This window comes from Nematolebias whitei, chromosome 1, assembly GCF_014905685.2.
Source record: "Nematolebias whitei isolate Nwh7 chromosome 1, NemWhi1, whole genome shotgun sequence".
In the NCBI taxonomy this organism is placed as follows: Eukaryota; Metazoa; Chordata; class Actinopteri; order Cyprinodontiformes; family Rivulidae; genus Nematolebias; species Nematolebias whitei.
Window position 1 is genome coordinate 46163161 of NC_056498.1, and position 14887 is coordinate 46178047.

At 45.5% G+C, this 14887-nt stretch overlaps 2 protein-coding genes across 2 annotated transcripts in view; one reads left to right on the forward strand and one right to left on the reverse strand.

The window, feature by feature from the left end:
* csgalnact2 (chondroitin sulfate N-acetylgalactosaminyltransferase 2) lies at positions 1-5823 on the forward strand. The gene is made up of 7 exons (XM_037684756.1): positions 1-691; positions 766-982; positions 1812-1913; positions 1991-2169; positions 2277-2371; positions 4294-4375; positions 4915-5823. The coding sequence occupies exons 1-7, from the start codon at positions 43-45 to the stop codon at positions 5205-5207; spliced, it is 1617 nt and encodes a 538-aa protein (XP_037540684.1). The 5' UTR covers positions 1-42; the 3' UTR covers positions 5208-5823.
* Positions 5824-6728: 905 nt separating this feature from the next.
* The window catches only part of LOC119417537 (SEC23 interacting protein), an 11673-nt gene continuing 3514 nt past the window's right edge, over positions 6729-14887 (reverse strand). The window contains exons 7-17 of the mRNA XM_037684769.1: positions 14739-14828; positions 14505-14646; positions 12788-12996; positions 12617-12714; positions 10860-11024; positions 10686-10781; positions 9231-9383; positions 8323-8478; positions 8149-8251; positions 7667-8066; positions 6729-6975 (exon numbers count right to left, since the gene is read on the reverse strand). Of these exons, the coding sequence (XP_037540697.1) occupies positions 6894-6975; positions 7667-8066; positions 8149-8251; positions 8323-8478; positions 9231-9383; positions 10686-10781; positions 10860-11024; positions 12617-12714; positions 12788-12996; positions 14505-14646; positions 14739-14828 (1694 nt within the window). The 3' untranslated portion in view covers positions 6729-6893. The remainder of the gene's footprint in view (positions 6976-7666; positions 8067-8148; positions 8252-8322; positions 8479-9230; positions 9384-10685; positions 10782-10859; positions 11025-12616; positions 12715-12787; positions 12997-14504; positions 14647-14738; positions 14829-14887) is intronic.

Below are 14887 nucleotides of genomic sequence, written 5' to 3' on the forward strand. Positions count from 1 at the left end.
GGGGGATGCAGACTCTCCAGCTGTAGGTCTTCTGAGAACGCGATGCCCCGGCGGGGGGTTCCACTCCAGGGTCGGTTCCGCTGGCTCTTCCTAGGCCTCTTCCTGCTGCTGGTGCTGCTGCTGTTCACGTACCTGCTGGAGTGCACCCCGCCCGCCGACGTCAGCCTCGTCCTGCCCGGCTTGGGGGCGGAGCCCTACGGGAAGGAGTACTACCAGGCTCTGCTGCAGGAGCACGAGGAGCGCCACCTGAGCCGGGCCTCCAGCCTCAAGAGGCAGATCGCTCAGCTCAAGCTGGAGCTCCAGGAGATGAGCGAGAAGCTGAAGCTGCTGCAGGACAGGAAGGAGCCCCCGGGGGTGCAGGGTCTGGGGGACAACAAGGACCAGGAGCCCGGAGACCTGCTGGACTACCTGCACTCCCAGATCGACAAGGCCGAGGTGAACACGGGGGCCCGTCTGCCGAGCGAGTACGCCCTGGTGCCGTTCGAGAGCTTCACCGCCTCCAAGGTGTACCAGCTGGAGATGGGGCTGACCCGGCACCCGGAGGAGAAACCGGTCCGTAAAGACCGCCGGGACGAGCTGGTGGAGGTCATCGAGGCGGCGCTGGATATCATCAACAACCCCGATGAGGAGGACGGCGTGGAGGAGGACATTCCCATGCAGAGGACGTACACGGACAGCCATTTTATAGAAGGTCCAACCCGAACGGTCAGAACACGGACCGACTCTTTCAGCTTCCGTCCAACTTTCTTCTTCTCTGCTCGGCAGGACTGTACCGGACGGAGAGAGACAAAGGGACGCTTTACGAGCTCTTCTTCACCAAGGAGGACTCCAGCAGCTTCCGTCACGTCACGCTCTTCAGGCCGTTCGGCCCGGTTCTGAAGGTCCGGAGCACGTCTGTGGAGACGTCGGGGATGATCGTGGACATCATCGTCCCGCTGGCAGGCAGAGTGGAAACCTTCCTGCAGTTCTTACACAACTTCAGGTGAGTCACCTGAGGCTGCCGTTACTGGGACATGACCCATCACGCTTTGTTCTGGTGTCCTCAGGAGACACGTCCTCAGGAGACACGTCCTCAGGAGACACGTCCTCAGGAGACGCGTCCTCAGGAGACGCGTCCTCAGGAGACACGTCCTCAGGAGACACGTCCTCAGGAGACACGTCCTCAGGAGACGCCAGTCTGGCTTTTTTTTTTTTTCCACCTTCTGTACTTTGTGCTGTTTTAGCTGTTCGTGCATCAAAACGTTCGGCTCGTTCAGCCGGTGGCTGCTGTGACTTTTAGTTTTTTTAATTTTTAAACTTTTTAAAAATATTTTTCCAGTAGAAATGCATAAAAAAAACAACCTGCTTCAGCTACTTGCTCGTTATTGTCTTCTCGTGCTAATTTTAGCTTTAAGCTGCCTTCTGTTACTTTTAGACAGTCTGATGCTACTTTCAGGTTTTAGCGAGTTTTATTTTTGTAGCTTTTTCTATTTTTAGCATTTAGCTATCCTTGTGCTACTTTTCAGCTACTTTAGCTAGATTTTTCTTTCTCGTGTTCTTTTAGCTAGTGTTTTTCTGTCTTTACTTTCTAGCGATCTTTTACTAGTTTTAGCTGTGTTACTTTTTGCTTTTAGCTAGGATTTAGCTGATTTTGGCTTTTATTTTAGTGTTTTAGCTTTTATTAATGTTTTGTTTTTTTAGCTTTTAGTTTAGTTCAGCCACCATGCAACAGATTTTCAGCCTTCATTCATTAAGTCTTCAGTTGTCCCTCGGCTGATCTTCAGCTGTCATTCAGCTGTTTGCTCCAGTTCTGACCATTCATGTGTTTTCAGGCAGGTGTGTGTCCAGCAGGACAGACGGGTCCATCTCACCGTGGTTTATTTTGGACAGGAAGGTCGGCAGGAAGTCGAGTCGTCTTTGGAGAAAATGTCCAGGTTTGTCTTCGTCCACGCTGGTTCTGTTTCTGTTTGGACCCGTCGGTTCTGTTGACACAGACCTTGTTGTTCTGAAGGGAGGAGAACTTCTCCAACTACACCCTGATCCCGGTGGACGAGGAGTTTTCTCGTGGACGAGGTTTGGACATCGGAGCTCACGCGTGGGACAAAGGGGACGTCTTGATGTTCTTCTGTGACGTGGACATTCATTTTACACCGGAGTTTCTGGACATCTGCCGTCTCCACGCTGCTCCCAGTAGGTTCCACCTGTTCTTCAAGGGTGTTCTCACCTGTTCCTCAGAGTTCTGCACCTTTTTGACTCTCGACGTGTAAAATAAACTTTTAATTTCTTTGTGTTTGTAGACAAGAAGGTTTTCTACCCGGTGGTGTTCAGTCTCTACAATCCTGCCATCGTTTATGGAAGTTTGGAGCTCGCTCCACCAATTGAACTCCAGCTGGTAAGAAGATCTTTATGCTTCATTAAAGGGATAGTTCAACTGTTCTGAAGTGTGGTTCTGCTGTAAAAGTTGTAAAAATCAATATCTTACCTGTTGTAGCTCTTTTAATGACCCCAGTTTGAAGAAATTGACTTTTCAAGATCTTTTCATAGTTATTCAGATTGCATTCTGTGTTGGCAGCAGCTTGCATTAGCACTTCCTGTGGTTTAAAGTTAGTATATATATATATATATATATATATATATATATATATATATATATATCCCGAAGAGGAGACGTGGGTCCCCCTTCCCATTGGGCTCACCACCTGTGGGAGGGGCCAAAGGGGTCGGGTGCAATGTGGGATGGGTGGTGGCCGAGGGCGGGGACCCTGGCGGTCTGATCCTCGGCTACAGAAGCTGGCTATTGGGACGTGGAATGTCACCTCTCTGGTGGGGAAGGAGCCTGAGCTGGTGTGTGAGGCTGAGAGGTTCCGGCTAGAAATAGTCGGACTCACCTCTACACACGACAGTGAGACCTGGAGGGGTGTGGTTGGGAGGAACGGCCCCCTGATCTGAACCCGAGTGGTGTTCTGTTGTTGGACTTCTGTGCTCGTCATGGATTGTCCATAACGAACACCTTGTTCAAGCATAAGGGTGTCCATATGTGCTCTTGGCACCAGGAAACCCTAGGCCACAGTTCGATGATCGACTTTGTCGTCGTCTCGTCTGATCTGCGACCGACCACATGTCTTGGACACTCGGGTGAAGAGAGGGGCGGAGCTGTCCACTGATCACTACCTGGTGGTGAGTTGGCTCCGATGGTGGGGGAGAATGCCGGTCAGACCTGGCAGACCCAAACGTATTGTGAGGGTCTGCTGGGAACGTCTGGCAGAGTCTCCCATGAGACGGAGCTTTAACTCTCCCACCTCCAGGCGGTACGCCACCAACACTGTTTATAGTGGGAGTGGTGCGCTGCTGACCTCAACTCAGGATGTTGTGGGTCAGTGGGCAGAATACTTTGAAGGCCTCCTCAATCCCACCAGCACGTCTTCCACTGAGGAAGCGGAGCCTGGGGACTCTGGGTCCGGCCCTCCAATCTCTGGTGCTGAGGTCACCGAGGTGGTTAAAAAGCTCCTGGGTGGCAGGGCCCCAGGGGTGGATGAGACTCATCCGGAGTTCCTTAGGGCTCTGGATGTTGTAGGGTTGTGTTGGCTTACACGACTCTGCAATATTGCGTGGACATCGGGGGAAGTTCTCCTGGATTGGCAGACCGGGGTGGTGGTCCCCCTATTCAAAAAGGGGGACCGTAGAGCGTGTTCTAACTACAGGGGGATCACGCTCTTAAGCCTCCCTGGTAAGGTCTATTCGGGGGTTCTGGAGAGGAGGGTCCATCGAAGAGTCGAACCTTGGATTCAGGAGGAGCAGTGCGGTTTTCATCCTGGCTGTGGAACACTGGACCAGCTCTACACTCTCAGCAGGGTCCTGGAGGGTGCGTGGGAGTTTGCCCAACCGGTCTACATGTACTTTGTGGACTTGAAGAAGGCGTTCGACCGCGTCCCTCGGGGAACCCTGTGGGGGGTACTCTGGGAGTATGGGGTACCGGGCCCTTTGATACGGGCTGTTAGGTCCCTGTATGACAGAGTCTGGTCCGCATCGCCGGCAGTAAGTCGGGCTTGTTCCCGGTGAGAGTTGGACTCCGCCAAGGTTGCCCTTTGTCACCAATTCTGTTCATAACTTTTATGGACAGAATTTCTAGGTGCAGCCGAGGTGTTGAGGGGATCCGTTCTGGTGACCTTAATTCTTCATACATTATCCACAGAACTACACTTTGAACTGTTAGAACTATCCCTTTGAAAGGACCTTTTTTTTTTTTGTGATATGTATTAATTAATTTGAAATTGTTCAAATGTTGTTGAATCTGAAACTTTGTTTTTCATAAAGATTCATAAAAAAGATGCTGGATTCTGGAGAGACTTTGGATTTGGAATGACGTGTCAGTACCGCTCCGACTTCCTCAACATCGGTACGGACCCAACAGTAAAGTCTGCAGAAAGCTGAATCTCCTTTTACATTGTCCTCCATGTTTTGGGACTCGAACTACTTACACCTACAGCTCTTTTGGCGTACAAACAGCTAAAATAACACAAACGTTCAGCTAATATGGATGTTACTGATCTATTTAACTTCAGGTACAAATATTTTCCCCAGAGAAATACACAAAGATCTAAGTTTAAAAACATTCTGTTTAATGTTTAAAATCTGCTTCAGCTGCTGCCTCTGTCGTCTTATCTGTTTAAGTTACTGTTTTACTTCTTTTGGCTTTTAGCTACTATTTTGCTCATTTTCACTTTGAGTTGCTGTTTTGATTATTTTAGCTGTTAGCTAAGTTTATTCTGTTTTGCTTTTTTAAAAACTGTTTTTCTGATTTTAGTTTTGTCTTTCACGTGGCAGCTAACATTTAGCTGCTTTTAGCTTGTAGCTAGTCTTGCCAGTTTTAGCTCGTAGTTTCATCTTTTATGACGCATTTTAGCAGAAAATTCTCTTCTTGCATCGTTTCTTCAGGCGGCTTCGATCTGGACGTGAAGGGGTGGGGCGTGGAGGACGTCCACCTGTACAGGAAGTACCTGCGGAGCGACCTGATCGTGGTCCGGACCCCGGTGTCGAGCCTGTTCCACCTGTGGCACGAGAAGCGGTGCGCGGACGAGCTGACGCCGGAGCAGTACCGCATGTGCATCCAGTCCAAGGCCATGAACGAGGCGTCCCACTCCCACCTGGGCATGCTGGTGTTCCGCCAGGAGATCGAGGCTCATCTTCACAAGCAGGCCTTCAGGACTCCGAGCAAACCGGAGGACTGAGGGGGAACCCGGGCCCAGACTGAGTCCCCCAAGACACATCTGGATTCTACTGCACAGCTGCAGACACTTGAATGTAACGAGCGGAGCAATGTGAACCTGAAGGGCAGACGAGCTAAAGGAGGAAAACCAGCTAGCATGCAGCGATGAACTCTACAAACTTCGGCTTCTCTGTGAGCGCTCAGCATCGTCAGACGGAGCCGGTGGGCTTTTCAGAACCGGGCCGGAGAGTAAAAGAAGTCCGACATGTCTTCTTTATCGAGGGCAGGAACAATTAGAAGCTGCACTTTCTCTTCAACGGCCGTTAAATCGCAGCTGCAACGGCTCTTTTGGGTCAGAACGTCTTTAGTTTGTTCTCGCGCGGGTTCTAAAGGGAACGTTAGCCTTTTCTGACGGATCGCTTGTTTTTTTGATGACTGAGGATGAGTTTGGTAGAGAACGTTCTTTCAGAGGGCTGTACGATGTTCTGACCCGACCCAGAGACGGTTCTGATCAAACTCTGAAACAACGTTAGCCGTCGCCCTCGTCGGACCGGTTATTAATCACTCTCAACTACCACAAGTTCTGGCTCACCATCATTTCTGAGAGCTAGTTATTCCGTCCAGTGGGTCAGGAGATATTTTGCTAACAGACAGAGGCTCTCGCAGTGATTAGCACTCAGAGTGTGCGTTATAATGACTCTCAGCTACTACCACCGCAAAGTTTAGCTCAACATTTGTAAAACTGACTGAATGAAAGCCATTTTTGTTTTTCTTTTTGTTTTTCTTACATTGAAATCGATAAATTATTAAAAAGATTAATAAGATTATTAAGATTAAGATTAAACGTTTGTCAAATAGTATTCGGACAATTGACTGTTACATTTTGATCAGCTAGCTTTTAGCTCGTCGCAGCCAAAATTCAGCTTGGAGCCACCTCTTTAGGAAGATGGAATCTAAAGTTAATGTTTGGCTCCTAATCTGATTTATCTGGAAAAACAAAAAAAGGGGGAGTGGTGGTGCAGGGGTGAGAGAAGGTGGGCCTGTGACTGGAAGGTCGCTGGTTCAACTTCCCGGACCGACATCAAAATGTGTGTGGAAAGGTGAAACACCCACCCGTCTCCACCCTGGGCCCTTGGCCCCCACCATCTGGGCCCCACAGAGGGCTGTGGTAGCATCAGGAAGAACATCCAGCGTAAAAACAATCACCAGGTCTTCGTGTGTCGGTTCGCAGAAGAAAAACGATCTGTCAATCATTCAGAGGAACTTCTCGTCTCATGATTTCTGCTCCGCGGGGATTTGGACTCCAACAGAACCTCGAGACGCAGGAACTCCTTTAGCTCAACTAAACCGTTGCTCCTGAAGTCACGAGCGTTTCCTGTTTCCTACTTTTCAGACGCGTGAAGAGAAAGTCTCCCACATTTCAGACAAAAAGCTGCTTTTGTTCTGAAATCCTGTACGGAAACGTCCTCGCAGAACAAAAAGTAAAACTGGAGCAAAGTCATGACTTTTATTTTGAAAATTTGTCCTAGAAAATAAAAGCAGTCTGCTCCTGTAAACTCAGCAGGTCTTAATTTAACTAGAACACGTGTCGAGTTGTATTTTATTAGTTCTTCCAGCTCATGTTTCTTAATTTAAGACAAAAGTAAAAATACAGCTGTATAAACTAAAATAAAAATAATAAAATAATCTGAAGAGAAACTGGAGGTTTTTAATGAGGCATCTTCTCCGGGTGGATCCCCGAGCTCCTGTAGATCTCTTTGAGGATGAGCAGCGCCGTGTCTTCAGACTGCCTGGAACAACACAAACAAACCGTAAGACGGTAAACTCCGCCCACAGCGCCGCACCCACGAAAAGTAAACAAACAAACAAACAAAAAGTGAACGAGAAGAAAAACATTTTCACTGTTACAAAAAACTTCAAACCGTTCGGTTTGCGAGATGTTTAAAGGGAACCAGGATCAAAAGAAATGTTGAAGCTGCTGCCAGCGGCTCGTTATGGTCGCCATGGTAACCACGCATCTGTCTCTCGCTCCCTGAAAAGCAGACGCTCTGTTTTTCTCACCGTGACCGTTTCATTTGAGGCTTACTTTTCAGTCCGGGAGTGTTTGACGCAGGTACGTGGTTACCGTGGTAACTTCAAGGTTGCCTCTCACTCCCTGTCGGGTTATCGAGCAGCAGACGGAACGGGCGTTCACGGTTCAAGAATTTTAGTTTGCCTAAGGCTTACGTTTCAGTCAGGGAGTGACGGACGCCTCGTGGTTACCGTGGTGACCATAACGAGCCACTGGCAGCAGCTTCGTGTGTCTCTTAACGTGCCTTCAGCTCGTATGTCAAAACGTCAGCCATTTTCAGAAGGAAGGCCCAGATTGCCGTTTTCATTTTTTTTTTTTTTAAAAAGAGTAAAAACTAAATTTAGAGAAAGTTTGGACTTTAACTCACCGACGGACTGAAGTTAATTTTAAACGCCGTTTCGTGGACGTACCAGTAGCAGAGGTGGCTCTGGAGGGCGAACAGGTACTCGTTGAAGCTCTCGATGGGTTTCTCCTGCAGGACGTAGTCGATCCGGTTCCCTCCGTTCAACATCCCGATCTTCACCGGAGGCTCCTCCTCCCTCGGCGGCTCCGGGCTTTCAGGGATTTTATGCTCTGAAACCAGCGGGATCGAACACGTTGACGCTCCGAACGGGCGGCGGGGAGACTCACCCGCCTGCGCGTGCTTCTCCTCCTCCTCGATCTGATTGGCCACGATGGCCAGCTCGGCCTGCAGAGCCGACGAGGTGTGGGCCCGGGCGAACTCGTTGAGCGTCTGCCAGGCGTTCCTCAGGGAACTCATGAAGCCCTGCTTCAGGTCCGACCCCATCCTGGACAAACTCTCCTTCAGCTCTGAAACAGAACCCGCCTCCGCTAAGTCCGTCTGTGCAACGAAACCTTCTTAAAAACAGAGAAGTGAGACGGGAGTTTTTACCGAGATGAAGCCTCTTCCTGCCTTTGTAATGTGGGATCAAAACGGGCTTCAGGTCCAGGTCTGGGACTATCAGGGGCTCGATCCTGTAGGCCACCGGGTCCAACTGGAACAAAGCTCGTCGTTAGCAGAGGGTCACGTTTAATCAGCACCAAGTGTGTCGTTTTAGCTGCGTACGGGATGATAGATATTAAAGAACCCTTTGCACGTGGGCAGCTGGTACGAGTCCTCGATCCGCTCCAGGCCTCGGACCGTCAGAAACATGCCGATCGGAGAACCCAAGGCGAAGAAGTTCACCTGGTCAAAGTCCAGAGTTTGGTAAACCACCGACACCTGCAGAACCAAACACACCAGCATGTTTCTGTCACTTATTTTAGCTAGCGTTCTGCTACTTTATCAATATTTGTTACATGAAGCTTTTAGCTAGTGGTTTGCTACGTTTAGCTTTAAGCTATCAGTCTAACCTTTAGTTATCGTTTAGTTTTAGCCATCTTTCAGCTACCTTTTTTCATGCATTAACCTTTGACTCATCTGTTTATTTCTAGCTTTTTTATACTTTTTGCTTCTTGATAGCGTCTTTATCCTTTGTAGTCTTTTCCTAATTTAAACTTTTATCAAACTTTTGCTCATTTTAGCTACCCTATCTTTTAGCTAGTCTTGTCTTAATGTAACAAAATGGTGGTAAACTAAGCTTTTAGCTAGCATCATGCTAGTTTTAGCTTTCTGTTACGTCTACCCTTTAGTTTCAACTAGCTTCTTGCTAGCTTTAGCTACCTCATCTTTTAGCTACCCTTTTTTAACAAAAAATTAGTGTTTTGCTACGGTTAGCCATTTCTAGCCTATAATACTTTTCCTTCTAGTTAGCATCTTGATGCTTTATGCAGCCTTTTCCTACTACCCTTAGCTACCTATGTTTTAGCTAGTGTTAACATTTAGTTAGCTTTTTGCTAGTTTTAGCTATCATTTGGTTAGATGAGGCTTTATCCTAGTCTTCTGCTTATTTTAGCTCAGCTTCAGCTTCTTCTAAAACTTTCAGCAATCTTTCAGCTTTTTCACACTTTCCTCCCGAGCCCCGGTTTGTTTACCTGTCCGGTACCAACTTCAAAGCATTTGTAGTCGACGTGGACGGAGGAGACGGTGCTGCCCACCGGGAGCTTCGTCACGCTCGGATCAACCAGAACTTCGGCTGCAGGTGGAGGCACCACCTGAACAACTTCAGCTTTCTTCTCCTGGGCGGCCTGTGAAAAACAAACCATCAAATTAGGAGCTTCACTCTGTGACGTCACACGAAGGTTCATCCAGAGAAACTTTAACACAGAACAGAAGCTAAAATTAGCTAAACTGTAGCTAAAACGTAAAGTGATCAAAACAGTAGCTACTAGGTAAAATTCACAAACCAGTATCTATCAACTAAAAGTAGATGGGGCAAACAGCCGTAGCTGAAAGCTCAATGTAGAAAAAGCTACAGAAGCAGAACAGTAGCTAAAACTTAAGAAAACAGTAACTAAAGTAGCTAAAATATAAGATAGCTAAGAACTAAGTGTCAAGACGCTAACAGAAGTAGAAAACGAAAAGCTAAAACTTGTGAAACAGTATCTAAAAGCCAAAAGAGCAGAAAGCTAAGAGTAAGCCTGTCACGATAACAAAGTTAGAGCTGGTGATTAATTGTCTCATAAATTATTGCGATAAACGATAATATTGTTTGAAATTTGACAATAATTAGTAATTATTGTCAAATTTAAGAAGAAATGTTGGTTAATTTTTGTGTGTAATACCTTTTTTTGACCACCGGATGGCAGTATAAGACTGAACGGAAGGATGGATAGTGAGGGAGCGAGCAGCATGTCTTTTTAAGGAATGGGAGGGAGGCCTCTTGACTTGACATGGGCCATCTCTCTTCAGTTCTCAAAATGGTGGACGCTCAGTGTGGTTTGAGCTCTTTAGCATTTTTTACACAAAGCTTTTAATAAAAAAATCAGTCAACAAGTTCTCAGCTTCTTTTTGCAGAAAAAACAACTTTTTACACGAAGGCATGGGTTTCAACTGTGAATTTTGGAGCTTCGACAAGACGGAGGTTTGTTTCCCGAGGTCGGCCTGTTAGCTTAGCTCGTAGCTTAGCTTCTCAGCTTAGCTGCTTTTAACGATCCAAAAAAGTGATTTTAAAGGGTTAAAACAGATTTTAAAGAGAAAGGGAGGAGTCAGTGAAGAACACCGGAGTCGAGTCTTTAGTCATCCAGTGTCTTCAGTAGAAAGATGATAATTTTCATTTATCATGCGATTAATTGATTTATTGTTTATCGTGACAGGCCTAGCTAGGAAGGCATTAGCCTAAAGCTTAACATGACAAATCAGGAATTAGCAGGAGGCGAGCTAAAATATGTTTTTTTTTATGAGCAGAGAGCTAAAATGTAAAAGTGGCCAAAAAGACACAAACGAATGTTTTTGAAGGACTAAGATCTGAAAATATGCATCAACAAAGTAAAACGTTCTGAAAAGTACGAAGGTTAAAGGTGCCTCGATGCCTTAATGACCGCGCTCACCTGCCGGTTCAGTCGCTCCTTAACGAACTTGGCGATCTTCTTCCTGGGGCCCAGCGGGAGGCCCATCTCCTTCAGGTCTTCGATCGTGCACATGAGCTGGAGGGACGGAGGACGGCGTCAGGTTTACTCGTGTGAAACTCGCCCTCACCTGTCCGTCGGAGAACGAGGACTCACGAAGGACTCGACGTCGATCTTCTCCTGGTCGAAGGTGCTCCGGTACTCGGAGAGGCCCAGATGTTGCAGCACAGCAGCCAGGTCCTGGAAGTCCTCCTGGTCCTCTCTGGGCTGCTCGTCCACAGGAGGGACCGCAGGGCTCGTCTCCGTCTCGGAGGACGCCACCTGCTGGGAGACACGAGGTTTACACCTGAACTGAAGCGCATGAACCTGCAGCCACAAGTGGAGCAGCAGAACCAGAACTAAAACCAGTCTGATGAACCCAACAGATCCAAAACAGATTTATTGTAAATACTCGGCGGTGGCTAACGGAGGCTAGCGGAAGCTAACGGTTCAATCTTCAGTAAAACGTCACCCAGATTTTAGCTGATTAAAAAAAACTGCTTCGAAATTGAAAAAAACAACGAGAGAAATTTACATTTTCTGCTAAAATAAACAAGTGACTGGTGAAGTTTGCAGGAGGAGCTAAAACTGAACAGTTTAAGCTACATGAGCTAAAGGCTAAAAGTATCTAGCTGAAAATAGCAGTATGATAACTCAAAACTAAAAGTATTAAAATGCTAGCTAAAAAACAGAGAAGGTAAGACAGCTACCAGTGTTCTTCTAAAAGCTAAAAGAAAAATGCTAGCTAATAGTTCAAAAAGCCAGGCTAAAAAGAAGTTTTTAAAAAACAGCTAAAAGCTAAATGTAGCTCAAGTCTAACAAAGTATCAAAAGGTTAACTAAAAGTAGCAGGAGGCTGGCTACAAGCATCAAAAAGCTTGTTAAAAGCTAAAAAAGGAGAACAGTAGCTAAAACTTGCAGATGGCTAGCTGATAGTTGAAAAGTAGCTATTGTTTAATAAAATGCTAATGTCAAGCTAAAATTAGCTATAGTCTAGAAAAAATATCAAAATGGTAGCTAAAAGTTGCAGAATGGTAGCCAAAAGTAGCATAATAGTAGCTAAAGGCTAACTAGCAGAACAGTAGCTTAAAGGTAAGGAGTTAATAACAGAGCTAGTAGCTGAAGCGGATTTCAAAGAGAAAAATATTTTAAAATACTTGAAGAGATCTTTTTCTAAAGTGGAAATATGTGTAAAGTTAAATATTTTGAAAAGTATAAAAAGGTACATACACCAAAAGTCGTGACCCATCTGAATGAGCTGAACGTTTTGATGATAAACAGCTAAAATAGCACGAATTAGACTGCAATTACGTGGAAAAAGAAAAACTACAAGTGAAAGCTGAAGCAGCATTAACACATTAACTAACACACTTTGTGCTATTTTAGCTGTTAATAGACTAAAATGTGGTGCTCACTTTTGGCTTCTGTCTCTTTTATACTTCTTGATTTATTTAACTTTATTTATAAATATAGAAACACGATGAGCTCTTTGGGTTCATAAAAAACATTCAATGAAACCTTCAGCTACTTTTTGTATTAAGCTTTTATTTTGTAGCAAGTCATTTGCTAATTTTAGCTTCTACCTACTTTCAGCTAACCGTTTGCTACTTTTGGCTTCTAGTTAACATTTGAATACTTGTAACTACCCTTTTGCTACTTTAAGCTATCCTTTGGCTACTTTTTACTAGCATCCTGCTACTTTTAGCTTATATATTTTTGTTTTGCTGTTTTTTGGTTATTAGCTGAAGTGACCCAGAAAGAAAAACGTACGGTAGTTTTAAAAAAAAACAAGAGTTCTACTCATGTTGGCTTTTAGCCAGTTTGACCCCTTTTAGTTTTAAAGTTTCGGTCAGTTTTGGACGAACTGGACCGGACCTGTTTGGCGTCTTCGTTAGCGGAGGGCGTGGCTGGCATGACGGGTCCAACAGAACCGGTCCTCTGATTGGACAGCAGATCAAAGAGAATCAGGGAACCTGCGGCAGATGGTAAAGAGTTAAAATCAGAGTTCAAACAGAACCCAGGAGAACCTGGTTCTGGTTCTCATACCCAAGCTGTGCCCGGCCACCGAGATCCTGCCCCTGAAGTCCGGGTTCCTCTCCATGAAGACGGCGTGGAGACGGTTCATCTCCTGAGCCACCGTGTCCACGATGGTCTGACAGTAGGTGGGGCTGTTGTAGAAGAGGACGTCCAGCAGCGTCTCGTTGGTGAAGTGCCGGAGACGGCCGGTGCTCGGCAGCGTGATCTTCTTGATCCTCCTGGAGGACAAAAGGTTCTGGATCAGAGGACGCCCGAAAGGTTCTGGATCAGAGGACGCCCGAAAGGTTCTGGATCAGAGGACGCCCGAAAGGTTCTGGATCAGAGGACGCCCAAAAGGTTCTGGATCAGAGGACTCCAGAGGTCCGCAAGTCTCTGAGCCCTTCATCGAGAAACAACTTCAAAATAAAATGTTTCAAAGATAAAAAAGTTTCAATAATTCAGTTTTTTTTTCCAACAACTCGAAGCTAAAAACGTCTGAGTCTGAAACGTCCTTTAGCTGCGGCGGCCATCTTTAATTAGAAAGTAGCATCAAACTACAATCAGCACAACCACCGCTGGAAGCTCACAATCAAACAGATGCTAAAGGTAACAGAAGTAGCTGAAAGCAAAATATTAATAACAGCTAAAACCTAAATTTAGCACAAGCAGCTAAAATTAGTATTACAGTAGCTGAAAGCAAAAATTAGCACAACAGTAGCTGAATGTTGGAATATCAAAACGGTAACTGAAAGCAAAATATCAAATTCACCTGAAGTCTAAATTTAACACAAAAGTAGCTTAAAATTAATACAATTGTGCATTAAAGCTAAATTACATAGAAGCTAAAAGCTAAAAAAAGAAAAAGCCTAGAACCAAAATGCTAAAACTAGTACAACGGTTGAAAGCTAATTTAGCAAAAATGTAGTTACAAGCTAAATTAATGTTATAACAAGACCAACAGCAGCTGAACATTAAAATTAGCACAACGGTAGAAAAAAGTTTAAATATTAACGGTAGCTAAAAGCTCATCAGTAAAAACAGCTAAAACCTAAATTTAGTACAATAGAAATAGAAATTAGTACAACAGCTTAAAGCTAAATAAAAGCAAACTAAAAAAGCACCAAAAGATGCTGAAATTTGTACAACAGCTGGAAGCTAATTTTAGCAGAAATGTAGCTAATAGCTAAACTTAGCATAACAGTGCTAAACATTTATAACAGAATGCTGAAATTAGCAAAATAGCAGAATGCTAAGATTAGCACAATAGAAGCAGAATGCTGATAAACAACAGTAGCAGAATGCTACAATTAGCTAAATAAAAGATAAAATTAGCACAACAGTAGCTTAAAGGTAAAATGCGTACAATAGTAGCTTAAAAATAAATTAAAAAGCCAGTAGCAGAAAGCTAAAAATAGCAGAATAGATGCTGCAAGCTAAATTTAGCACAACAGTAGCTGAAAGCTAACTAAAAACCTTTAAAAGCTAAAACTGAAGTAGGCATGCTGCAGCAGATCTCAGACCAGTTTTTCAATTATTTAAGGTGACCTCTATTCATTTTATAAGAAAAAAAAAACAAACATATAAAAAGGTACAGGTATCAAAAATCACAGCCGAAAAGTTCAGAACGAGCCGAACGTTTCGATACTTGGACAGCCCCGTTCAATGAAAGTTTGCTGAAATGGTTCGAAAGAAGAAATTCTAAACAGGAAAGAGTCGGCGTTCAGGCGAACACCTGTCCTCCGCTCACCTGTCCACCCCCGTGGCGTCTCCATGAAGCGCCGTGTGCCACTGGACAGGAAGGAACTCCACCCGGCTGATGGCGTGCTCGTCCAGAGCTTTCTTAAAGTGACTGTGCAGCAGCTTCAGGGACACGCTGCGGAAGTCGTCCACTGAAAGCAGAACCACCTTCATCACCATCACCGTCGTCATCATCCCCACCATCATCCGCACCATCATCATCATCGTGCGTGTGAAAACTCACCGCACTCGATCACGCTCCGGAACCTGAGGTCGCAGACCGGACCGATCCCGTGGACCATGAACACCAGATGATCCACCGTGGCGAGCTCGCCTAGAAGAGACGCGTTAGAAACAGGAAGTTCTTCACGTTAGAAACAGGAAGTTCTTCAC

Excerpts from the sequence above, each read along its gene's own strand:
- csgalnact2 (XM_037684756.1), top strand. The coding sequence starts at position 43 with ATGCCCCGGCGGGGGGTTCCACTCCAGGGTCGGTTCCGCTGGCTCTTC. Across the intron at positions 692-765 it reads GGACAGCCATTTTATAGAAG|GACTGTACCGGACGGAGAGA; the intron begins GTCCAACCCGAA and ends TCTGCTCGGCAG. Across the intron at positions 2,170-2,276 it reads CCGTCTCCACGCTGCTCCCA|ACAAGAAGGTTTTCTACCCG; the intron begins GTAGGTTCCACC and ends TTGTGTTTGTAG.